Source organism: Patella vulgata, chromosome 3 (genome assembly GCF_932274485.2).
Source record: "Patella vulgata chromosome 3, xgPatVulg1.2, whole genome shotgun sequence".
In the NCBI taxonomy this organism is placed as follows: domain Eukaryota; kingdom Metazoa; phylum Mollusca; class Gastropoda; family Patellidae; genus Patella; species Patella vulgata.
The window spans coordinates 28553361-28578333 of NC_065881.2; the positions used below are offsets into that span (position 1 = coordinate 28553361).

At 36.6% G+C, this 24973-nt stretch overlaps 1 protein-coding gene across 1 annotated transcript in view; it reads right to left on the minus strand.

Moving 5' to 3' along the window:
• LOC130012155 (AFG3-like protein 2) overlaps positions 1-24973 on the minus strand; it is a 291436-nt gene that overhangs the window by 134085 nt on the left and 132378 nt on the right. Inside the window, exon 9 of the mRNA XM_056099481.1 lies at positions 17577-17657. Coding sequence (XP_055955456.1) covers positions 17577-17657 — 81 coding nt within the window. The remainder of the gene's footprint in view (positions 1-17576; positions 17658-24973) is intronic.

Sequence of the window (24973 nt, forward strand, 5' to 3'; positions counted from 1 at the left end):
AATTTTACATGCAAATATACGGTATTTATTTATCATAAACAATCGATGTCAAAACGATATACTGCCACGATGTTATGAATGTTGAATATTTTCGCTAATAATACAGACGCGTTAGTCTACGTTGTAAAGTGAGAACACGCGTGTTCACATATTCTGCACGATATATACTATTCAAAAAAAGTAGGGGATATTTGATTTTGGGGGCATAATACTAAAATATGCAAATGACTACGAAAAAAGTCACTATAGAACCTAACAGAAGAAACATTTCCAGTTACATGTGACGCCCAAACGCACCAATAGCTACCGCATGGAATGCAGGTGATGCTTGGGATCATCATGGGGGTCCAACCCAAGATTTGCACGACTCTGACTTTGAATGTTACAGTCATTGTGGCATTGAATTCCAGGGTGGAAACATCAGTTTAATTGTTTTAGTGACCAGAAAACAAATTTTGATATGCGTCGGCTTACCCAAAATGAAAGGTTACGTGCCCTTGGCATGCTACAGATCGGCACAATACAGGCGGTTGTGGCGCGGACGATGAATGTTTCTCAGTCTGTCATAAGCAGGCTATGGTCCAGATACCGTGATACACAATCTGTACAGGACAGACCACGCTCAGGTCGACCAAGGGCGACAACTCAAGTCCAGGATTGATTTATCCGTACCTTGGCCTTGAGAAATCGTGTCATCACAGCAAATCAGATCAGCGCTCGTCTTCAAACAGACACTGGTGTGAGAGTGAGTGGCCAGACGATTCGGAATCGACTGCATAGGGGTCACCTTCGCGCCCGACGTCCTCGCGTGATCCCTTGTTTGAGAGATCATCACATTCAGGCAAGACGTCGTTGGTGTAGGGATCGTCAACACTGGGATAATCGACGCTGGAGCAATGTGATGTTTTCAGATGAGTCAAGGTTCACTGTTGATTTTTTGGACAGACGTAGGAGGGTGTGGCGTCGTCGAAACGAGCGCTTCCAAGACGTTAACGTCATCAGACATGATCGATTTGGGGGTGGTTCTGTTATGGTGTGGGGAGGCATCACTGTTGCTGGAAGAACGGCTTTACATGTTGTTGCAGGGCGTGTTACAGGCCAGTACTACCGGGACAACATCTTGGCAGTCCATGTTGTGCCGTTCGCACGACGTCATGGCCGCCGTTTCATCTTCCAGGATGACAACGCAAGATGTCACAGGGCCAGGATCGTTACAGGTTACCTCCAACAACAGAACATCACCACATTACCTTGGCCAGCACTGAGTCCCGACCTCTCCCCCATCGAGCATGTCTGGGACATGCTTGGACAGAGGTTACGTCAACGTCAACAACGTCCTGCCAATGTCCAAGAACTTGCTGCTGCGTTGCAACAGGAATGGGACAATCTGGACCAAAATGACCTTAGACGTCTCATTAGGAGTATGCCACGTCGGATCAATGCTTGTTTGGCAAACAGAGGAGGATTTACCCGTTACTGACTTGGTTGTGATGCTATGGTAACTTTGCTGTTTGACCCCGGGTATCATTTTACCCTTATAATGGTCAGTCTGTGCCTTACTTAGTCTAACGATCATTTGGAATAAATCGATGAATGTGAACTTCATTTCATTTTGTCATTTGTTTCTTCGTCAGTTTCATTAGGTGACTTTAATAACACTTAAAAATCAAATATCCCCTACTTTTTTTGAATAGTATATATGCGGTTATATTTAAAAAATGTCATGTAAAGCTGCATGTCTAGAACATTTTAAAGGACACGTATGCATAAGACTATACATCTATTACACAGTTTAGATATTTATGCTGTGTTCAAATTGTTTTGCATATTTACTGTATTAAGAGTGTATAGTTAATAATTACTCTTGAATTACGGCAAAGATAGACTTTTAAATTGCAAACTATAAAGGTATTTTGGTTATTGGTCTTACAAATAGAAATAAGACATAAATAGAACTTGCAACGGGATTCGAAAGCGTTTTCAAGTCAGGCATAAGCTCGTACTTACCGTAAAAATGAACTGAAAGCAACACAAGTCTCCGGGGAAGAGAATATTAGTTAATTATAACCGCTATCCAATCCAAACAAACATCATTCCTTAAATAGCCCCACGCCCCTTTAACAACTTATAAAGCATGAATTTTCTGTTAGGAAATTTATACTACACTCTTTGATGTGCTTTATAACTATTAAAGAGGCCCGAATTTCTAAGATGGATAAAACAATCAAAATTAATATTTGTGTCTGTCATAATTATTGGAAACGGAACGTTTTTTTTAATAAGGAGCAGAACAGTAGGACGTTAAACCCCATTTCATTTCATTTCATTTCAATAAGGATATTAGTGTCTATGGCATGAATACAGTAAGCAGTTTGTATTTGCAATTTACAAGTTGAACGGGTGTCAGTTAACCCGTTCAGAAGCAAACTCGTACACGGTTAAGGTAATACTTAACTTATAAATTGATTGGAATAAATCAGTTTTACTCATTGGTTGTTTATATTGTTTTATTTACCTAATAATCAACTAGCTTGGCTCGCCATCACGACAGAGATTAGTTCACCAATGTTTTTGTAATAAAGAAGAATAGTATTGTTTGTTGATTAGCGTTATTATTTTAGACAAAATGATAATTTCACCAATGTTTTTTTTAATAAAGTAGACCCGTATTGTTTGTTGATTGACTTTATCCCATGATTTAAAAAAATTGGCGATGGTTAATATTGGGTCAAAAATAATTCCTTAAAGTGGGCCAGAGCCCCTTTTAGATAAACAAAGTGGCTACGTGCAATTTTATTCTTTGATCTTTTATACACGGGACATTTCTGTTATTCAAACCAATCTGCACGTGAATGACTACATAACAAGTTGACAGTTCATCATTAATTTGGGGTTCATGTAGAATAGGCTCTTAGGTCGAAAACCAGTTATTCTGTTCTATAATAAAACGAGTGCCTTGGATTTTTGTGTGGATTTGATAGCGGATATAATTAACTAATATTCTCTTACATCTGAGACTTGTGTTGCGTTCAGTTCATTTTTACGGTAAGTACGAACTTACGTCTGACTTGAAAGCGCTTTCGAATCCCGCTGCAAGTTCTATTTATGTCTTATTTCTATTTGTAAGACCGATAACCAAAATACCTTTATAGTTTGCAATTTAAAAGTCTATCTTTGCCGTAATTCAAGAGTAATTATTAACTATACACTCTTAATACAGTAAATATGCAAAACAATTTGAACACAGCATAAATATCTAAACTGTGTAATACATGTATAGTCTTATGCATACATGTCCTTTAAAATGTTCTAGACATGCAGCTTTACATTCGACTGGTTGGAAATATAACTGCATATATATCGTGCAGAATATGTGAACACGCGTGTTCTCACTATACAACGTGGACTAACGCTTCCGTATTATTAGCGAAAATATTCAACATCCATAACATCGTGGCAGTATATCGTTTTGACATCGATTGTTTATGACATATAAATACCGTTAATTTTGGATGTAAAATTACACCAAGGCCTGTTTTTATGATGTCCCCATTCTTTATTAAAAATTAAACTTAAATATATGATACAATTCCTTTTTAAATTGGCTTTCTCTGAAATAAAGTTTGGCAAAGTTATGCATTACATATAAGCATGAAATGTATTTAGTAGGTTTTATTTGATCTTCAGCAAAAAAGGGTTGTCGTTCTATAATAATAAAAAGAAATAAAGAGTTCGAATTATTAGTTTATTTTCACGTTTTGTCTGACACAATAGACATATTGTTAGCTTCTGACACATGTGTATTAATTCTACAAGCCTTCTGTGTTTATTGCCAGAGATAATCGCACTACCCTTCAACGCAAAATGCTTTCTATAGATCCCATATTATGTAATATATGATTGGTGCAATACCCATGCTGTTAGTCTTAATTTCGAAGACATTTAAACAAAGGGATTTAATGAGGGTAGGGAGTCGATGTGTACACACGTAAAGGAGATGCGTGAGAATTATCATTCGTGGATGTGTTGTCCGTGTGGGAAATACTGTTTTAAATAGATATATACTGAGCGCCATGGAAAACGCATCACTTTTTTTTCCCAAATTTTTATTACTAGGTGGTTTTGTATGATTAATATTATGCAATATTATGAACTATTGTTTCACAAAATGCCCCCAAACGCCAAAAATATCGGCCCGTGTGCACAAAGAAAAATTGCACGAGATGCACATGAAAAAAACAATATTCACATGTAGCATTGTGTGTGAGCCCTTTAAAAGCATGTTTTCAACTTAAATGTGCACTACATGAACTGTGAAACGTCAATCTGTCGTAATTTGTTGTTGGGACGTGTGAAGGAATCGAGCTAGAGATGCCGAGACTTACTGAAAATCAACGGAATGAAGCCATGGGAATGTCCAGGGCTGGCATGTCTACACGTGCTATTGCCAGACACTTCAATTGTCATCAGTCCACTATTGTAAGGTTGGTGGAACGTGTTCGACTTACTGGATAAACATGTGACCGTCAACGTCCTGGTCCACAACGCGTTACAACCCAGACTCAAGACCGCTACATCCTGGTCACTACATCTGCGTGACAGATTTCGCCCAGCGACTCGAACAGGTGCAGCAGTCGTCGGAAGACAAGGACCAGTAAGTGCCAACACCGTAAGACGTCGTCTAAGAGAAGTAGGACTCCATGCAAGACGACCTTATGTTGGAGCTATCCTCAGAGATCATCACCGTCAGCGGCGTTTGATATGGGCTCAAGGACACCAGACATGGAGAAGAGTAGACTGGCAAAGTGTGCTCTTCAGTGATGAGAGTCGCTTTCATCTTTATCACGCTGATGGCCGTCAACGTGTGTGGAGACGTCTTGCAGACAGCTGCGTCTTCGAAACGAATCGATAGGGTGGGGGAAGTGTAATGGTGTGGGGAGGCTTCACATTTCATCACCGGACCTCCCTACACATTTGCAGGGGTCGCGTTAATGCTGTAACCTACCGTGATGATGACCCGTGGAGGACACGCGCTACTGACATCTGTGTCGTACTTTTGGTTTTGACCCCTCTGACTTTGTACCCTTGATTACAGATTAAACATCCATAAGTGTACAAAAGTGTTGTTATTGATGTGTTCCTATTTAAATATTGTTCACAATAAGAAGCAAAATAAATAAGATGTTTACAGGATCATTTTGTTATACAAAAAACTAAGTGATGCATTTTCCATGGTGCTCAGTATATAAATACACGTTTTATGATTGTGGACGAAACGGTATGTGCATCTCAAGAAAGCTCTGCTTCGGAACCGTCCCGTCGCCATAAAAAATCCAACATCTGTTTCATCGTAGTGATCTTGAAAAATAATCCCCGGATAATGACAGGCATTACAGATACCTGCCGTCGTATGAATCCTGAAAAATAATATTTCACCGTATTGCAACAGGTCAGTACTAAAACGAACACTTATTACAGTATTTCAACATTGTGCTGCAAAACTGAATGATGACCATTGTATTATCTGAACATCGCACGTGAAATTAGATGTTTGACAACAAAATTTAACACCTTACGTAATTGAACACCTTGACTAATGTTAATCACGGCTCGGGAAACTGAACGGTCCAACTAATTATTGAACAGTTGTGCTAATTAGACAGGTCACTTATAATTCAACACGTGTCGAGAAACTAAACACTAGTTAATTAGACGCTTGGTAATCAAAATTAAACAGTGAGATTGAAATTCGATAGAAGTACAAATTGAGCACTATTCGCCGAAATTCAACAATATTTATGAATAATTGGACACAGAGTAGAAATTAACGCTATTTACGCTAGATTAAAACGGTACCAATGTTACAGTGATATGATCTGTGCACACGTTCCGCTTTACTTCAAAGGAATATGCACTGGTCAGTAAGCATGCCATGACGAGATAAAAGAGACAATTGCATGTATGACCATGTGTCTTATCTATCGTCCGAGGGTATATATTGAGGAGTTTACTGACAGTTAGGCTGTCAACTAAAGACGACCACAGACGGGCGGAGAAGAGACGCTTGGACGAGTGCGCGGACTCACCCGAGTTCAGCCGCTGCCTTGGCAGAGGGGCAGAATGGTCTATTTAATATTGTTAGATGTGTTCCTGTCGTAGTCTAGTCCTCGATGTAGTCTAGTTCCAGCATAGTCTTGTTTCTGTAGTATTGATGTAGTTGTGTTATATACCTGATGTAAATAAATCCTATATTTACTAAACTAATCTCTGTTATCACTAATATAGTGTTACAAAGGTTACTATTGTAGAATACTCTACGCAGTGTTTCGTTCGATTAGACCTAATCCCATTCAGCACTGCCGTAATGAAAGCAAATTTCTGTTCTAAATTATGGCTGGTCAATAGTCTGATTAATAACTAATACCTAACTGTGTAACAATATCATTCGGGTTTAAACAGAGCTCCAAATACATGTATATTTACATAACGTTACATCACGATTCACAAAATTATTACTCCCAATTAACCAGTGCATAGCAGAATATCAGTGCATGCCAGAATATTGCAGAAAACTAATGCGTGACAAACAAGGCTATCAAAACAGATAAAATGTAAACGATACTGTTTGGAGACGAACAATACTTTCACCGTTTTTAAGACCTTAATCAAATCCCTGTCCAAAGGTTTAGAGAAGACTCCAGATTAAACGAAGGGCTGTCATGTTGCTGTACTAAGGAGAGATTTGATTGAACGGGAAGAATAGACACACTTCATGTTATTGTAGTTTCTTTCGGATAACTGGCTACTAAACCTCATTTTATTTGTGGAAAAAGACGGGAAATAAACAGTTGATTTAAGCCGTCATCTTGGATGCTGGAGTACAAACCTAACTTCAGCCTGGCGAATAATAATAATATGTACATTTATACAGCGCACGTACTCCATGCACAGAGGCATGTTCACTGTGCATACAATTAAATTAATTTATTTAATCCTGACAACAAGATGGGTTTTAAGCAGGGTTTCCACTTCAAAATTTCCCAACCGGTCATTTTTCTCACGGAGAAAGTGGTGCTATTTTTAGCACATAATAAGAAGCCAAAAACTTCATGCTATCAGAATGTCGATCATTTTTAATTGGGTCAAGGACAGTCACACAAAAATTCAATCTCACATCAACATTTTTACCCACCCATCTCCCTAATAAATAAAAGAACACATGTAATAAATTATTATCATTTATTTATTTATACATTCATAAAATATAACAATAACAATATACATTCATTCACCGATAGGACACTATTTTCGTAATTTATTTACATCACCTGTATATACTCGTCGGTTTTTACAAGATTTCCATTTCTGTAAAGCACATGCTGGTTGGAATTCGGCAAGTGTTGGTCCTTCCATAGAAATCCTCATTAGTTCGTCAAGGGTTTTCATGCTCAAGGAAAATCGTAACTTTGTTTTTATTACATTTTGGCGTGAGAATCCGCGCTCACAATCAACGCTACTAACGGGCAAAACACAACCAATCTCCATAAGGCGAATCATATTAGGATACTGGTTGGCTAGTCCTAATGTTGTCAATCGGTTGAGTAAGTCGCTATAACTCAGCGTGGAGTAATTTTCTTTGACCATCGTCTTGAAGACGGACCATTCTCCCTACGCTTCAAGGCGATTTATCGGCGGGCTAACACCAGTGGTTGATGACTGTCTGTCATCGCAAAAATGTTCTAATAATATTGATAGCTCTTTTGTCCCAAATGTTGGTAGTTGGGCATTGTCCGGGTAATTTTTGGGTGAAAAAATCCGGAATGCAGCCATTTTAGTATTGTCGGGGAACCTGTCGGTTATATTATTGACAACTGTTTTTATGACAGAGATGACGTCATCTTGCAGGCGCTCGTCACCCTTTTCCTCCTTAATTCTTCCCCCATATATGTGTTGTTATCTCGCGTATCTTCTAGGAATTGTAACAATTTTGGACCGTATATTGGAGTTTCTCCCAGGTATGTAGATGTCAGGGAGGATAGGAAGCTATCGACGTTTATCTTCATGTTCTCGTAAGAGAGGTCTTGGGCTTGCAGAGAACGGCTCAGGGCACCTATACTGCCAAACAGATCGCGTAAAAAGGCTGTATAAAACATGAAATTATATGAACAGATAGTATTATATATAGACCGGGCATTTATGTCTCTATGGGCTTCGTCCTTAACAACTTTCAACAGAGAAGGCATTGTATTTGCTATATTTTCCACTGCATTTGTCATTCATAGCCAGCGGACACGATGTCCTTCTGACGGCTTCACTTTCGGTTCGTCTAAAATCTCCTGCCATATTCTTAACTGGGACAAGTTTTTTGAGGATCTTCTGAAGTATGTTGTTATGCTATTCAGTGTGGTTTCATAAAAATTGACATTGGGACTGTGCTTGGCTACATCAACAACAGCAAGAGCGAGTCGATGGGCAACACAGTGCATTTCTATCAAATATTGGTTTTGTTTTTTCAATAAAGCAGCAACACCACCCCTTTTCCCCATCATAACTGCCCATCAGAGCCCATCCCAAATATTTTATTTACATTAATTTTGTTCACATTTAAAAAAGCAAGAATATTCTTTGTTAGAGAGTCGGCTGTGTCGCAGTGTACTTCAATAAGTTTTACAAATGCTGTCTTAAGCGTACTGTCTTTAATATAGTTTATGTACACTATCAAATGTTTTTCACTAAACAAATCTGTACTTTCATCTACCATAATGCCTAATGTTGGGCTCTGTTGAATATTTGCCAAAATATTTTCCTCTATATCAGACGATATTATGCTAATAAATTCTGAAGCTGTATGGGACGATCTATATAATTTAGTAGTCATCGGCTTCCATTAATTTCTGCCAATTCATTCAATGATTCAAATTTGTCAATTGCAACATTTTCTTTACATATGTAATACACGTTGTTAATAATTGTCATCACGGCATTGTCGACTTCGTCGAATATCTGGTGGAACTGTTGAGGTATAACATCTTTAAATAGCCGTTCTTCGTGATCGAGTGACGTTTTGTGGTCATTGGAGGCAGCATGCTCTACCAGAGCTGACTTTCTGAAATTATGGGAACCAGTCACAAAATTATTCTTGGCATTATGTTTCTGACAAACCTGAAACGAGAAAAACGATTTCTTAATTAACAAGTGCGTATGTGACAAATTCGGCTGTTGACTATTTCTCCATTCACGGGGAAAAGGTAGTTCCGAATTATTAGCCCATGTAAATAATTTAAGGTCATAAAAATGTACAATAATTAACATAATTCTTAAACTTATCAATATATTAACTCGTATTGGTATTTTGTAAGTTCAAATAATATCGAGCTAGTATTTTAACCCTATAACATGTAAAGACATTTGCACGTACTTCAAAATGGTGGCGACCGTAAAAGTTCATTGTTTCAAGCAAAATGACGTCTATCAGTTGTTATATTCACGGGGAAAAAGTAGTTCCGAATTATTAGCTCATGTAAATAATTTAAGGTCATAAAAATGTACAATAATTAACCTAATTAACATAATAAACCTATCTGTTACTCGAAAGTTGGTCGGTAAATGATCGAGCCTACGAAGTGAGGCCGCAGGTGCAGTCTGGATCACCCAGTTCCTAGGAAAATTTCGTGTAACGGATAGGTTTATGAGGGACTGGGTGATACAGACTGCTACAAACACAACTTATTTCCGGGCCGTTGAACATGAATTTCGGCAAGTGACAGCGCTTCACGTTTGATTTGTAATTAATAACGCTGTTAAATGGCCAATTTTATTACATCGGAAGCTGAATAATGATCAAATAAGGTCTCGTTGGCAATAAAAACGACGGGTAGTGTTAGAACTAGTGAGTATTGTGAGATGTTAGCAGACGTAATGCCTTGAAGACGTGAAAACAAAGATGGCGGCTGAAATACCTTTTATATGCTATAATATATAGTCAAGCAGTAGTAAGAAGTTTTATTTTAATCCCTTCAAGTGCCTGTGGTCAAAGATAACAAGATGGGTTTTAAGTCTTGATTTAAAACAGGAAAGAATTTGAGATGATTTAATGTTCTCCGGAAGATTGTTCCACAATTTAGGCGCATTCACCGAGAACGATCTGTATCCAAATGATTTTAATTTCCACCTTGAGCAACACAACTGATGGAGGTGTGTCCGGTCGGAGGTTACACGAGGGAACTTGTATTTGTATAAGGTTAGATAAGTATATTTGAGCTAAGCCATTCACACACTGATATGTCAAAGACAGATTTTTGAAGATGATTCTTTAATTTATTGGCAGCCAATGGAGTGATTTCAGAACAGGAGTAATATGAGAGTATTTTAATGATCTGGTAACAATACCAGCTGCGGTATTTTGTAAAAGTTTTTTTTTTTTTTTTTAAATATTGGCGCTAGATGTTTTTACTAACAAGCTGTTACAGTAGTCAATCCTTCAAAGAACATACAAATGTAGCAGCTGCTTCCTGGTTAATCAAATGTCTTATATGGCCATGTTCCTGGACTGAAGATAATATTTTCGACAAATTTCACTAATGTGACTGTCCATGCTTAAATTGAACCTATGAGGACACCCATGTTCTTCACAGTGTCTCATGGTACAAGTATTGAATCTCGTACAACCACATCATTTGAAATTGTATTTTTCAGATGTGTATTTGGCCCAAATAAAATTACATTTAATTTCAACATATTTCTTGTCATCATATTTTAAATGTCATGTGTACACAATAATATTTGATGTCAGAATAATTAGTGGATGGAACAGTTTTTGAAAGGAAGTATTTTGCAATCAGGTGTGTATCATCTGTATAAGAATGTCGTCCTAGAAACCATCATTATCGATTAGTTGCCCTAAATTCTTATTATACATTACAGAAAGCATAGGTCCAAGGACCGATCCTTGTGGAACTCCTGAATCATCTATATCAGCCCTACACAGGGTTGCTGGAAGGCGGATGCATGGGGCTTTATCGGGCATAATCATCCAGGCATTGACTGATTTTATATGAAAAATGATGTCAAAAATGAAGTCATTTTCTTCAAGTTCTTTAATATGAAAGAAATCTGTACCAGTCATTTTGTTGAAACCAAATATTAGTATTAGTAGTCCTCAACTTCCAGTATTAATAGAATTGTCCTCATCCCCGCAGTGGGTGAGATATAGCATCATGAAATTTATGTTTTAGCATATAGTAACCACTGGCTGCCAGGCAGGATGCGCCGACATTTTTCAAGAGATGGATAGAGAACAAGCTAGGGACGGGCGATATACCGTTTTTTCGGTATACCTTGATAAAATCATCGGCGATTTTATCATATCGGACTTCTTTAAAACCGGTATATCGTGATAACCAAAATTATCGCGATATGATAATTATCATGTCCCAATATTGGTGATAATATGCTACATGATACGAAGTTGAAATTGTAATGCGAGAGGTTTCAACTAAATTAACCAATCATCAAAATTCTACTTTTTTATTGTCCAATCAATAGATGCCTTCTATTTTATTTTATTCTATTATTAGTAACACTGTGTGATCGCCAGTCGCGTGCAAATAGAAACCATGTATTGTCTTGCATTTATCAGAGATATTGGAATAATAAAAAGGTTCAAATGAATCAAGAACAAAACTTAGAATAATACTCAAGTTAGTCCTACATTTAGCAGCTAATTATTTTACATCAATTGATTTTGTTTATGTACATTTAAATCAGATAATAATTGTGACCTCTTAAGGGACCACAAGCTAAAAACGTGATTATCCGTACAATCAGGGGCCATAATTCAGGAAGTTACGATTCAATATGCGTGAATATCGAAAGGAATCAAGATCTTTGGGTTATAAACATGCATTTCAAGTTTCATCAAAATCGGGTGAAAATTGTGACTTCTAGAGGGTCCACAACCTTGATATACCATATTTTTACACTATTAGCGTACGAGGGGCGTCCATTTTGTCCGGCAGTTTTGGTTCGATTTTCACAAAATCGATCTCAACCATCATTAGGGTGTAACAGTGATATATTTAAATTGGATAAAAATTGTTAACTCTAGGGACCACAAGCTTAAAACGCAGTTTTTAATACGATCAAGGGCCATAATTTAGGAAGTTACGATCCGATATGAGCGAATATCGAAAGGAACCATGATATAAGCATAAATTTAAGGTTACATCAAAATCAGAACAAAAATTGTGGCCTCTAGAGGGTCTACAACCTTGATATAGCATATGTTTACACCATTTGCGTTATACAAGGGGCAGCCATTTTGTCCGTCAGTTTTGGTCCGATTTTCACGAAATTCGAACTCAACCATCATCACAGTGTAACGGTGATATATTCACACGTTTTTTTAAATCGGATAATAATTGTGACCTGTAGAGGATCCACATGCTAAAAACATAATTTTACGTACAGTCAAGGGCCATAATTCAGGAAGTTAAGATCCGATATGCGCAAATATCGACAAGAACCAAGATCTTTGGGTTATAAACATGTATTTTAAGTTTCATCAAAATCGGATCAAAATTGTGAGCTCTAGAGGGGCCACAACCTTGATATACCATATTTTTACGCTATTTGAGAACGAATGGCAACCATTTCGTCTGGCAGTTTTGGTCCGATTTTTACGGAATTCGAACTCAACCGTCATTAAGGTGTAATGGTGATATATTCAAACCTTTTTTTTAAATCAGAATAAAATTGTGACCTCCATAGGGTCCACAAGCTTAAAAACGTGATTTTTCGTACAATCAGGGGCTATAATTCAGGAAGTTACGGTCCGATATGACCGAATATCGAAAGGAACCAAGATCTTCGGGTTATAAATTTACATTCCAAATTTCAACAAAATCAGATAAAAATTGTGACCTCTATAGGGTCCACAAGCTAAAAACGCGATTTTTCGTACAATCAGGGGCCATAATCCATGATGTTACGGTCGGATACATGCCAATATCGAAAGAAACCGAGATCTTAGGGAGATAAACCTATATTTCAAGTTTCGCTGAAATCGGATAAACATTGTGACCTGTAGAGTGTCCACAAACAATTGTGGACGGATGTCCGGACGGACAGGGGCGACGACAATGTACGTACACATGAAAATGTAAGCGTATAAAAACTACGTCTCAAAATAAATTCCTCATGACCTAAAATGGTTTCGGAAAAATTTTATAGTCATATATATAGAAGTAGTAGACAAGATCATTCATAAAAAAATAATTTTAAAAAATCAAAAAATCAATAGGCAATTTATGGGAAATATTTGAATTTAGGGATTTTTTGTAAAAAAAATCACATTTTTTTAACTCTAAAATGGCCATGGCTGGCTCTCCAAAACTACAAGGCTCGTGACCCTCATATTTCATGTGGGGTATATGGGGTACCCAATGACCAAATCTGCAAAGTTTGGTCAAAATCGCCCGACACCGCTTAAGTGCCAGTATTTTTAAATTTTGCATGGTTCTCTCACGAACTCATTCTTCAGCTTTTAATCTGTTCGATGTTGATCCTCCGTTGATTGTGATTAGAACAATATACACAAGGATAATTAATTGGCAGTGGTTTCCATTCATTGATTGTGATTAGAGCAATATACCCAAGGATTATTAATTTGCAGTGGTTTCCATTCTGGCAGTTTTGGTCTGATTTTCATGAAATTCGAACAAAACCAACAATACGGTGTAACAGTGATATATTCGAACGTTTTTTTAAATTAGATAACAATTGTGACCACTAGAGGGACCACAAGCTAAAAACGCAATTTTTCGTACAGTCAAGGGCCATAATTCTGGAAGTTACGGTCTGATATGCGCAAATATCGAAAGGAACGAGGATCTTTGGGTTATAATCATACGCTTCAAGTTTCATCAAAATCGGATAAAAATTGTGATCTTTTAGAGGCATTTAGTAACTGGATAGAGCAATAAACTATAACACATACTTATGGAAGAACAATTACTGATTTATTTGGGCAACGTTTCGAGGTGATTATAGGGGTAAATAATTTTAATTAGACAACCAATCATGACAAATGAGAAACCATACATGATGTGATTGGCTAGGTGAGGGTACATCAAGGGAATAGTAAAGGGCTGAAAATAGGGGTAAAAATACCATTAAACCAAACAAAAGGGAAACCATACATGTTACGAAAACATCAGAGAAGTAGTAAACTACATAGGGATTAAGTGGTTAAGCCATATTTAAGTGAATTACAAAATATTAGTATTAAAATGCACACATCACAGCACAACTAGCATGCTCTTAAGTAAGAGTGTAATGATGGTCCTACACTCTTCCATCCGACAGACTCACACAAACATATATGCCTACAAGAGACACTTAACTGTTTACTAAGGATAATTACATAAATGACCATAAATAAGTGGGATATAATGGTAAATTATAAATATTGGAAAGCCACACCACAGTCTTATCCACAATGTCCTAAGTAATTATGTCCTACACACTCCTTCCCATTAGACACACATTTATTAAAATTAGTTCTACATATGGATAATGAGAATTAACAAGTAATACACATGATACGTGAACTGAGTAAACTTGAGCACGTATGGAAGTCTAGGCATGTACACATCCATTAAGAATTAGTTCATCATAGGCTCTTGGGAGGAATATTTCTGTGTCGCGATTGAGGTCTGGTTTGGATCTCCTGATATGTATTGCTTCCATGATTTTCCGTGTCTTTTTGTTGTGTTGGTTTAGTGCTAGGGTCTTAGACGAATGGATTTTGTGGCCTGTATTGGACTGGAGGTGCTGGGCAACTGCTTCAATTAAAACTAGATTTATTTCCAATCGAGTCCTTGGATGAAGATCAGGTCATGTCATCATAGAGGGGCAGTTTCATTTATGAAAGATGAAGGGCGACATATGACAATAAATAGTGAAGTGTGTGTGCACCATAAGGGATGTGAAATACAAAGAGGTATCAAAGACATTGGGGTATACATACGTAAACAAACTATGACATTTGTATTTGTTTTGCTAGAAAGTGTTGTTTAACCTTTTTCTTAAAAGTGACCAGTGCCGGACTGTCAGGTCATTCAAGGCCCACACAAGTACACGCTGAAGGAGGGGTCGGGGGTATTTCCCCCAGAAAAATTTTGAAAAATGACAAACGGCAAACCCATTTTTCGAGCATTTCAGAGCAAAGCAGAGGAAGGCAAATTTTTGATTTCCTGATACAATTAGATAACAGAATGACCTAAGAGCACTATCATTAAATGAATTTGAGATATTTTTCTCCTGTCCTGTGTCCTGTCCTCTCCTTCCTTCTTTCTTTTCTTTCCTCCCCCTCTCCTTTCTTTCTAGGCCCACTTTTTTATATGAATTTAGGCTCACCTGTCACGGACAGGTGGGCCCAGTCCAGCACTGAAAGTGACAATGTTCTCTATTGATTTAAGTTGGTTTGGAAGTTCATTCCAGGCCTGAATACTTGAATAGTAGAAAGTTGAATATTGGGTATTAATTTTACATTTTGGTACAACATAATTATAAATGCTTGATCTATACTATGTTGATGAGCATCCCTGACTATGCAAAAATTGGCTTTCATGTACACCGGAGACCCATTATGAAAGATTTTGTGAACATAGTTCAATTTCAGATGTCTGACTCTATTTTCAAGATTTAAATTATTTTGATCTTTATACACTCAAAGCCATTATTTACTGCAACAACTTTTAACAAATGTACATAACAATTGACAAAATCGAGATAACAAGCATCTGTGGATAATCTGTGAATTCCCTACAATATCAGGTATGTCCACCCTAAGCTCTTACACATGCCTGAAGTCGACTTGGTATGGACTGACACAGATGTCTCACTACAGGTTGTGGGATTGTTTGCCAATGATTTTGGAGTGCCTGTGCCAACTCTGCAACAGTTCGTGGTGGCACGACTTGAGTTCAAACCTGTCGTCCAAGTTCATCCCAAAGGTGTTTGATCGGGTTCATGTCAGGAGACATAGCGATTCAATCCATAACACGGACATGATGATTGTTCAGAAAGTCTCTTGTCAACCTGGCAGTGTGGGGTTGGGCGTTGTCATGCTGAAAAACCATCTGTCGGCGGACGCAATGTTGAACCAGCAATGGAAGCAACACCGGACGAAGGATGGTGTCAACATAATGTTGAGCATTGAGATTGCCTTGGACCACCACAAACTGGGACCGGAAGTTGACGTTGATAGCGGCCCAAACCCCGACACCATTTTCTCCGAAACGATCCCTTTCCAGCACGCAGTTACGAGCAAAGCATTCATGTCAACGTCGGTAGATACGGTGACGTGAATCAGGATTCAGCCGAGAAGATGACATTTCGCCATGGTGTGTTGTGCAGATATCCCTGATTTGCGGCCCATTGCTGTCTGGCAAGTCAATGACGATGCAAAAGGATTTGACCTTGTTAAGGTCGACAGCAGCGTAACCCAAGGGCAGCCAGACGCCTTCGGACTGTTTGAGCAGTGGTGTAGCACTATCTTAGTGATAACAGCAGATCAGTTTAGTAAATATATGATTTATTTACATCAGGTATATAAAAAAGCTACAGTTACATACATACATTACCTGGGATGTGTGTGACTTGTCTACGATATCACCTCAGGTGGAACTGGACGTAAAACTCCAGGAACGAACGAATGGGATGTGATTTACGGATTTCCAAATGTATAATTACCTCGGACGTGATTTACCGATTTTTGATGTATTTGTCAATGGCGGAATTACTATTTTGAATGGATAATGGATAATAATACTACGACCAAGGTAAGGTGAGCATCTATGGGTGTGCTTTTTTTTATATTCACCATTTTTATTCGCACTTCATATGCAAATAATCGTAATCAAAATGAACCGATCGGATAAGCGGCTTGCGGGAAAATAAACGATTCATCTAATAGTTAAACATAGTACATAAATTAACAGGTGTTGATTTTTAAACGCATCTCGGGAAATTGGACTGCTCTTCTAATAAATAAAAGCATTAGATAAGTCAACGCGTCGGCCATTTCTAAACCCCTCTCGGAGAAATTAAACGGTGTACCATTAAATTAAACCATAGTACTAATTGAACGATTTTTGTAATTTCCAAACAATTTTTATCAATATCAAATGATGTTTTGAAATTAAACTATATGCAAACTTTTTAGCGCTATACACCCCTTATTTGACGATACAAGGTTTACAGTGTTTAAGATCATATATTTATTATATTCAGTAACCTGAAATAAGGAATCTTACATGTCTTTGGCGTGTTTTTCATAACGACCCCGTGACATTTAAGTCAATCGGATATTAATTTTAGCCTATGGACACCAGACGGACGGACGGACAGACAGGGGCGACGACTATATACGACCACATTTCAATGTGGGCGAATAAAAATTGTGACCTCTAGATGGTCCACAAACGGGAAATTACTATCAATCAAGTGAATGGATCTGGGGTAATTGCAACAATTGGAACATCTGGTTATGTTACTTAAAACGATGTAATTACCTGTTCTTTGGTGTATAAAAACTGCTCTTTCGGTAAATATTGTGCATATCCTAAACCTTTTCCTCTTGGTATAATAGAAACCTGTAAACACAAAACTGCATATAAACTGTAGTTTAGTTTATACAACTAGTCAATATAGAATTATTAACTGTTCCGAAGAATAAGAAGTCTGGTCTGTTGACAGGCAACAAAAACATATGTCGTAGAAGAAGTCCACAAGGGTCGTTGCATACATATTGTTTTGTATGTAATGGGAGCATTTAAAAAAACACTAAAGACTCAGTAAAAGAGAGAGAGAGAGAGAAATGAGGTTTAACGTCATTTCGGGACTAACATATGGTTTAATTTTATTTCAATCATTCGCTTGCGCGTAGAGGTCTTTAGCAGTGGGAGGAAACCGGAGGACCCGGAGAAAACCCGCGAGGTTGGACAGACGACCCTACTCCTTGTCACGTACAACCGGGCATTCAAAACCACGCCAGTCGACTCAATGACAGACTTTATGATACAGCGCGCGCACGCTAACCATTCAGCCGTGCAGGAAGTGATAAGGCTCAAGTTTAGGATTTTACCTGCTTTTTGTCTATGGGGTTATTTAGTGCCTAAATATACAATATACCAACCACTTTAATACTTTATATCTCATTGATGCGGAAAGTCAACTTATCCCAATTTCCATCTACAAATGTAACAATATTTTCATAGGACCCTCTCTTCGCTTCACAATGGCTAGTGACCACACTCTACCTTGTATTAGTGTAAAACAACACTAGGGTTACTTTGTGATTAAACATACTTATATAAAACATTAGACTGATTGATCCGCCCAGAGTCACAGAAATGCCAAGTATGGGTTTTGCAGTCTTATAAATAGCAAAAAATCTTTATTAGGGTTTCACACTGCGTAGCTTGTGTGAAACACTATTGTTTTTGTTCGGATTATTAGGGTTTCACACTGCGTAGCTTGTTTGAAACACTATTGTTTTTGTTCGGATTATTATTCTTATTATTATTTTTCCATTTGAGCATATCTCAGAAACTACTTGTTGGATCGATTCGATATCTTCGATTTTACTGGGAAAGTGGGTTTGACTTAAATTTTAAAGCTATTTCTAACGTTCTGCGACAATGCGAAATGTCCGAAATCACCAAAGTTGTCACTTTTCGAAATTTTGCCGTAATGTTATCAATAATTGTCGGATTGTAATATTTGATACATTTTGACAAGGCATATAGCTACAGTTTTTTAAGATTTTTTATTTTCGATGAATGTTCGGAGGCGCCAAATTTTGAAAATTTAAATTTTTACGAAATTATTTTTTATTAATGAAGATTTTTATGTGGCATTTTACCTAGGGTTAAAGAGTCATCTGATTTGACCAAAAATTGCAACATTTTTGTCACCGTATATTTCCTTGACCCCCATTGGCTAATTTAGTTTTTCGGTCCTGGATTAATTATTTATTGTTCGATTATAAAACAAAGTTCATATGCTCCGTGGTCCAAAATGTCATTTTTTTTGTTACCGTTAAAGTTGCCTTTCGGCAACAGAAGTGATGTAAATTTAGCAAAAACTGTAATTTTGACATTTCGGTACCACTTTTTGAAAGCAAATATTATTTTTTTCAAATCTGGTATGACTGAAAGGGTGTGCCCTGTTAAGGTGTAGAAATCATTGCGCTCATTTTTTAAAATTTTTATTTCGTTTTCGGATCATTTCGATTTAAAGGTGAAAAAAGGATAAAAAATGAGCTATTCACAACCCATTCAGGCTTTTCATATTTTAAAATATTTCTTCACAACTTTCATAAACTAGTAGCAATCATCCATATGAAGAGAATGTATGTGAAAATTAGTTTGTAATATGAGCAGTTGCCAAGAAATGGGCAATTTTGCATGAGTCACTTTTTACGCTAGTTTGCCTGTAAAAGAGTCAATTATTATTTGATTTTCATAATAGTGACACCATTTGATGCGTAATGTCAATTTTAACTAGGTCAAACCAATTCAACATTTTCAATGTCACCGAAAATGACGTAATTTGGCCAAAAATTGTATTTATAGCCTTCAAAACCAGTAATTTATTCATATGAGTCGTATTTGTTATTTGTTTAAAATTTTGATATTTGATTCCAATCAACTAATAGAATTAACCCATATGATCATATAGATATCACAAAATAGTTTCTAACTTGTTCAGTTGCGAAGTAATAGACGATTTTCAACAGGTAACTTTTCAAGGTTTTTGGTCCATAAAAGTGTCAATTATTATTCGATTTTCATAAAATTTCCAGTGTGTGATACCTAATGCCATTTACGATTTCATACAAGTAACTTAACACTTTTACTGTCACCGGAAGTAACGTCCTTTTGGCAAAAACTGTATTTTTAGCATTCAAAACAGATATTTCATTCAAATGAGTCTGATTTGTAATGTTTTTCAAATTATATTTAATTCCAATCAACAAACAGAATGAACCCATACTATCATACAGATACCACAAAAGGGTTTCTAACTTGTACGGTTGCAGAGAAATTGACGATTTTCTATAAGTCATTTTTCAAGGTTTTTGGTCTATAAAAGTGGCAATTATTATTTGATTTTCATAAAATTTTCACCGTGTGATGCCTTATGACATTTATAATTTCATAGAATTAATTTAACATTTTCATTATCCCCGGAAGTAATGTCAATTTGGCAAAAACTGTATTTTTAGCCTCCAAAACAAACATTTTTTTGAAGTGAGTTATATTTATCATTCATTTAAGATTATGATATTTAACTCCAATGGACATATAGATTGAATCAATACGATCATATAGATGTCCAAAAATAGCTTGTCGAGAAATAACCAATTTTGTCAGGACCACTTTCTAAATTTTTTTCGCATTTTAATTTCCCATTAGAAAGTCAGCTAACTTAGCGGCAAGTTGTTAACAAATTTTGTCAGGATCACTTTTTTGACATATGTAACACATGTATGAATGGAATTGATATTGCCGGGTTTGATTGATTCTGCGTCCATTTTATAACACGTCTACAATGTTTGTGTGGAAATCTGTTTATCAGTTCCATTGGTACTTGAAGTGATATGAGTTCAAGGGTAATGTGGCACCGAAAGTGACATAAGTTCAAGGGTAATGTGGCACACGTGAAACCCGTCATTACTGCTTCGCAGTTCTAGTTCTTATTAGGGTTTCACACTGTGTAGCTTGTGTGAAACACTATTGTTTTTGTTAAGATTATTCTTCTTATTATTATTATTTTTTTTTTCCAATTTGACTGCATCTCAGAAACTACATGTCGGATCGATACGATTTCTTCGGTTTTATTGGAAAAGTGGTTGTGACTTAGAGATTAAAGCTATTTTGGCCCAAAATCACCAAAGTTGTCGTTTTTTTAAAAAGATAAGTTGCCAGGCAACGAAACATACGCCCACAGCAGCTACATCGTCTGGGCAGTCAACAAGAGTTGTCGCATATTTTTACTTTTTTCGGTAATGAAACATTTATAATACATTAAAATCTGATTAAGAGTAACAACTCATTAACTAATTATCAGAAAACCATAAGAATTTGTTTGGTTTTTATAAAGTTCTGCCCCATGCTAACGTTTAGTATACAAAACTTTTAACATCATGGATTTAACTGTTCAAGTCATAAAAATTTACTGAAAATCAATATACTTGTTCGTCTCATGACCTTAAACACTGTGTATAAATTTAAAGTCAATCGGATATTAACTTTAGCCTCTAGAGCGTCCACAAGATTTTTCAAAGTGATCAAGGGCCATAACTCTGAAAAAAATTATCGGAAATGGCTGAAAATCAATAGGATTCTTCGTCTCATGACCTTAAACACTGTGTATCAATTTAAGGTCACTCGGATATTAACTTTAGCCTCTAGAGCCCCCACAAGATTTTTCAGAGTGATCACGGGCCATAACTATGGCAGTAATTATCGGAAATTGATGAAAATCAATAGGCTTCTTCGTCTCATGACCTTAAACACTGTGTATCAATTTAAAGTCAATCGGATATTAACTTTGGCACCGAAAGTGACATAAGTTCAAGGGTAATGTGGCACACGTGAAACCCGTCATTACTGCTTCGCAGTTCTAGTTCTTATTAGGGTTTCACACTGTGTAGCTTGTGTGAAACACTATTGTTTTTCTTAAGATTATTCTTATTATTATTATTATTTTTTTTTTCCAATTTGACTGCATCTCAGAAACTACATCATGGATCGATACGATTTCTTCGGTTTTATTGGAAAAGTGGTTGTGACTTAGAGATTAAAGCTATTTTGGCCCAAAATCACCAAAGTTGTCGTTTTTTTAAAAAGATAAGTTGCCAGGCAACGAAACATACGCCCACAGCAGCTACATCGTCTGGGCAGTCAACAAGAGTTGTCGCATATTTTTACTTTTTTCGGTAATGACACATTTATAATACATTAAAATCTGATTAAGAGTAACAACTCATTAACTAATTATCAGAAAACCATAAGAATTTGTTTGGTTTTTATAAAGTTCTGCCCCATGCTAACGTTTAGTATACAAAACTTTTAACATCATGGATTTAGCTGTTCAAGTCATAAAAATTTACTGAAAATCAATATACTTGTTCGTCTCATGACCTTAAACACTGTGTATAAATTTAAAGTCAATCGGATATTAACTTTAGCCTCTAGAGTGTCCACAAGATTTTTCAAAGTGATCAAGGGCCATAACTCTGGCAAAAATTATCGGAAATGGCTGAAAATCAATAGGATTCTTCGTCTCATGACCTTAAACACTGTGTATCAATTTAAGGTCACTCGGATATTAACTTTAGCCTCTAGAGCCCCCACAAGATTTTTCAGAGTGATCAAGGGCCATAACTCTGGCAGTAATTATCGGTAATTGATGAAAATCAATAGACTTCTTCGTCTCATGACCTTAAACACTGTGTATCAATTTAAAGTCAATCGGATATTAACTTTAGCCTCTAGAGCGTCCACAAGATTTTTCTAAGTGATCAAGGGCCATAACTCTGGCAGTAATTATTGGAAATTGCTGAAAATCAATATGATTCTTCGTCTCATGACCTTAAACACTGTGTATCAATTTAAAGTCAATCGGATATTAACTTTAGCCTCTAGACCGTCCACAAGATTTTTTGAAGTGATCAAGGGCCATAACTCTGGCAGTAATAATCGGAAATCATTGAAAATCAATAGGCTACTTTGTCTCATGACCTTAAACACTGTGTATAAATTTATAGTCAATCGGATATTGACTTTGACCTCTAGAGCGTCCACAAGATTTTTTGAAGTGATCAAGGGCCATAACTCTGGCAGTAATTATCGGAAATCGCTGAAAATCAATAGTCTTCTTCGTCTCATGACCTTAAACACTGTGTATAAATTTAAAGTCAATCGGATATTAACTTTACCCTATAGAGCGTCCACAAGCAATTGTGGATGCCGGCCGGCAGGACGGACCAAAGGACGGACCAAAGGACAAATGGACGGACTGAACAAAAATATGGGCGTATAAAAATGCCGTAGTATTAACAATAATCATCGAATTTTAACATATGATGCATTTTGACATAGCCGGAGACCAGGCACATAGCTGTGCTACTTTTGATTTTTGATTGTCGACGAATCTTCGTAGATATTAAGCGCCCAATTTCGAAAATTTAAAATTTTACAAACAAATTTTTTTTTTGTTTAATATTTTTATATTGCATTTTACCCAGGGTTGAAGAGTTATCCGATTTGACTAAAAATTTCAACATTTTTAGTGTCCGTAATTTTCCTTGGCCGCCATTGGCTAATTCATTTTTTCAGTCCTAGATTAATTATTTGATTTGTACAAAAGAAATTCATATGCTGCGTGGTCCAAAATGTCATTTTTTTTGTTACTGGTAAAGATTCCTGTCGGCATAGGAAGTGACGTAAACTACAATTTTGACAGATTTTGACAGTTCGGTACAACTTTTTGAAAGCAAACATCATTTTTTTCAAATCTGATTTAACTGAAAGGGTACGCCCTGTAAAGGCGCACAAAACATCAGGATCAGTTTTTTTAAAGGCGAAAAAAGGTGTAAAAATAAGCTATTTACAACCCATCCACTGTCTTCATATCTAAAAATATTTCATCGTAACTTTCATAACCTCTTAGCAATAACCCATACAAAGAGAATGTATGTTTCTAATATCAGCAGTTGCCGAGAAATAGGCAATTTTTCATGAGACACATTTTGTGTTATTTTGCCTATGCAAGGGTGAATCTGTGCACAGCCACCATATAATTCTCAGTCATTGTTGTTATTTGTACATGTATCGAAAGAAAATTAATTTTCTGACTATTACTCAGTATTACTGCGTTAAAACTGTAAGTAAGGTGTGTTAATTAACAAGGGTGAAAAACTGTCTGAGAGGTGAGATAATTAAAACTAGGGGTGAAAAACTGTGCGACAGTGCGTTTTCAGTAGAGGTGTGTTAATTAACTGACCGGTAAAAAATGAATGTCAATGTTGTGTATTGTTTAATTGGAATGTTTTCTCGCTAGTTGCGATAACTGCATCAAAAGGAGTATTATCAAGGATCAACAGGCTTTATCTGCCGCTAACGTGTTTAATCAAAATTTGGGAAGTAAAACTGTTTTACCGTGCGATTTATCATTCGACCGCGTGTTTTACGCAGGTCTTTGTATAATTAAAGACAGGTCTTTTGATAGACGTGTGTGCTCGCTATGATCTACGTTTGTCTTATGTGTCTTTTGTATTGCGTACCATATATATAAAGTAGAATTTAATGAAATAACCAGCGGCTGCCAGGCAGGATACGCCCACATTTTCGAGAGATGGATAGAGAACAAGCTAACAAGAAAGTGATTTTTCCTACAATCAAGGGCCATAATTCAGGAAATTACAATTCGATATGCGCGACTATCGAAAGGAACTGAGATCTTTGTGTTATAAACTTACATTTCAAGTTTCAACAAAATCGGATAAAAATTGTGACCTCTATAGGATCCACAACCTTGATATACCATATTTTTACGCTAGTTGAGAACGAACGGCGGCCATTTTGTCTGTCAATTTTGGGCTGATTTTCAAGAAATTCGAACTCAGTCGTCCTTAGGGTGTAACGGTGATATAATAAAATGGTTTTTTAAATCGGATAAAAATTATGACTTCTATTGGGTCCACAAGCTAAAAAAAATGCGATTTTCCGTACAATCAGGGGCCATAATTCAGGAAGTTATGGTCCAATATGCACGAATATCGAACAGAACCGAGATCTTTGGGTTATAAACTTACATTTCAAGTTTCAACAAAATCGGATAAAAATTGTGACCTCTATAGGGTCCACAAGCTAAAAACGTGATTTTTCGTACAAACAGG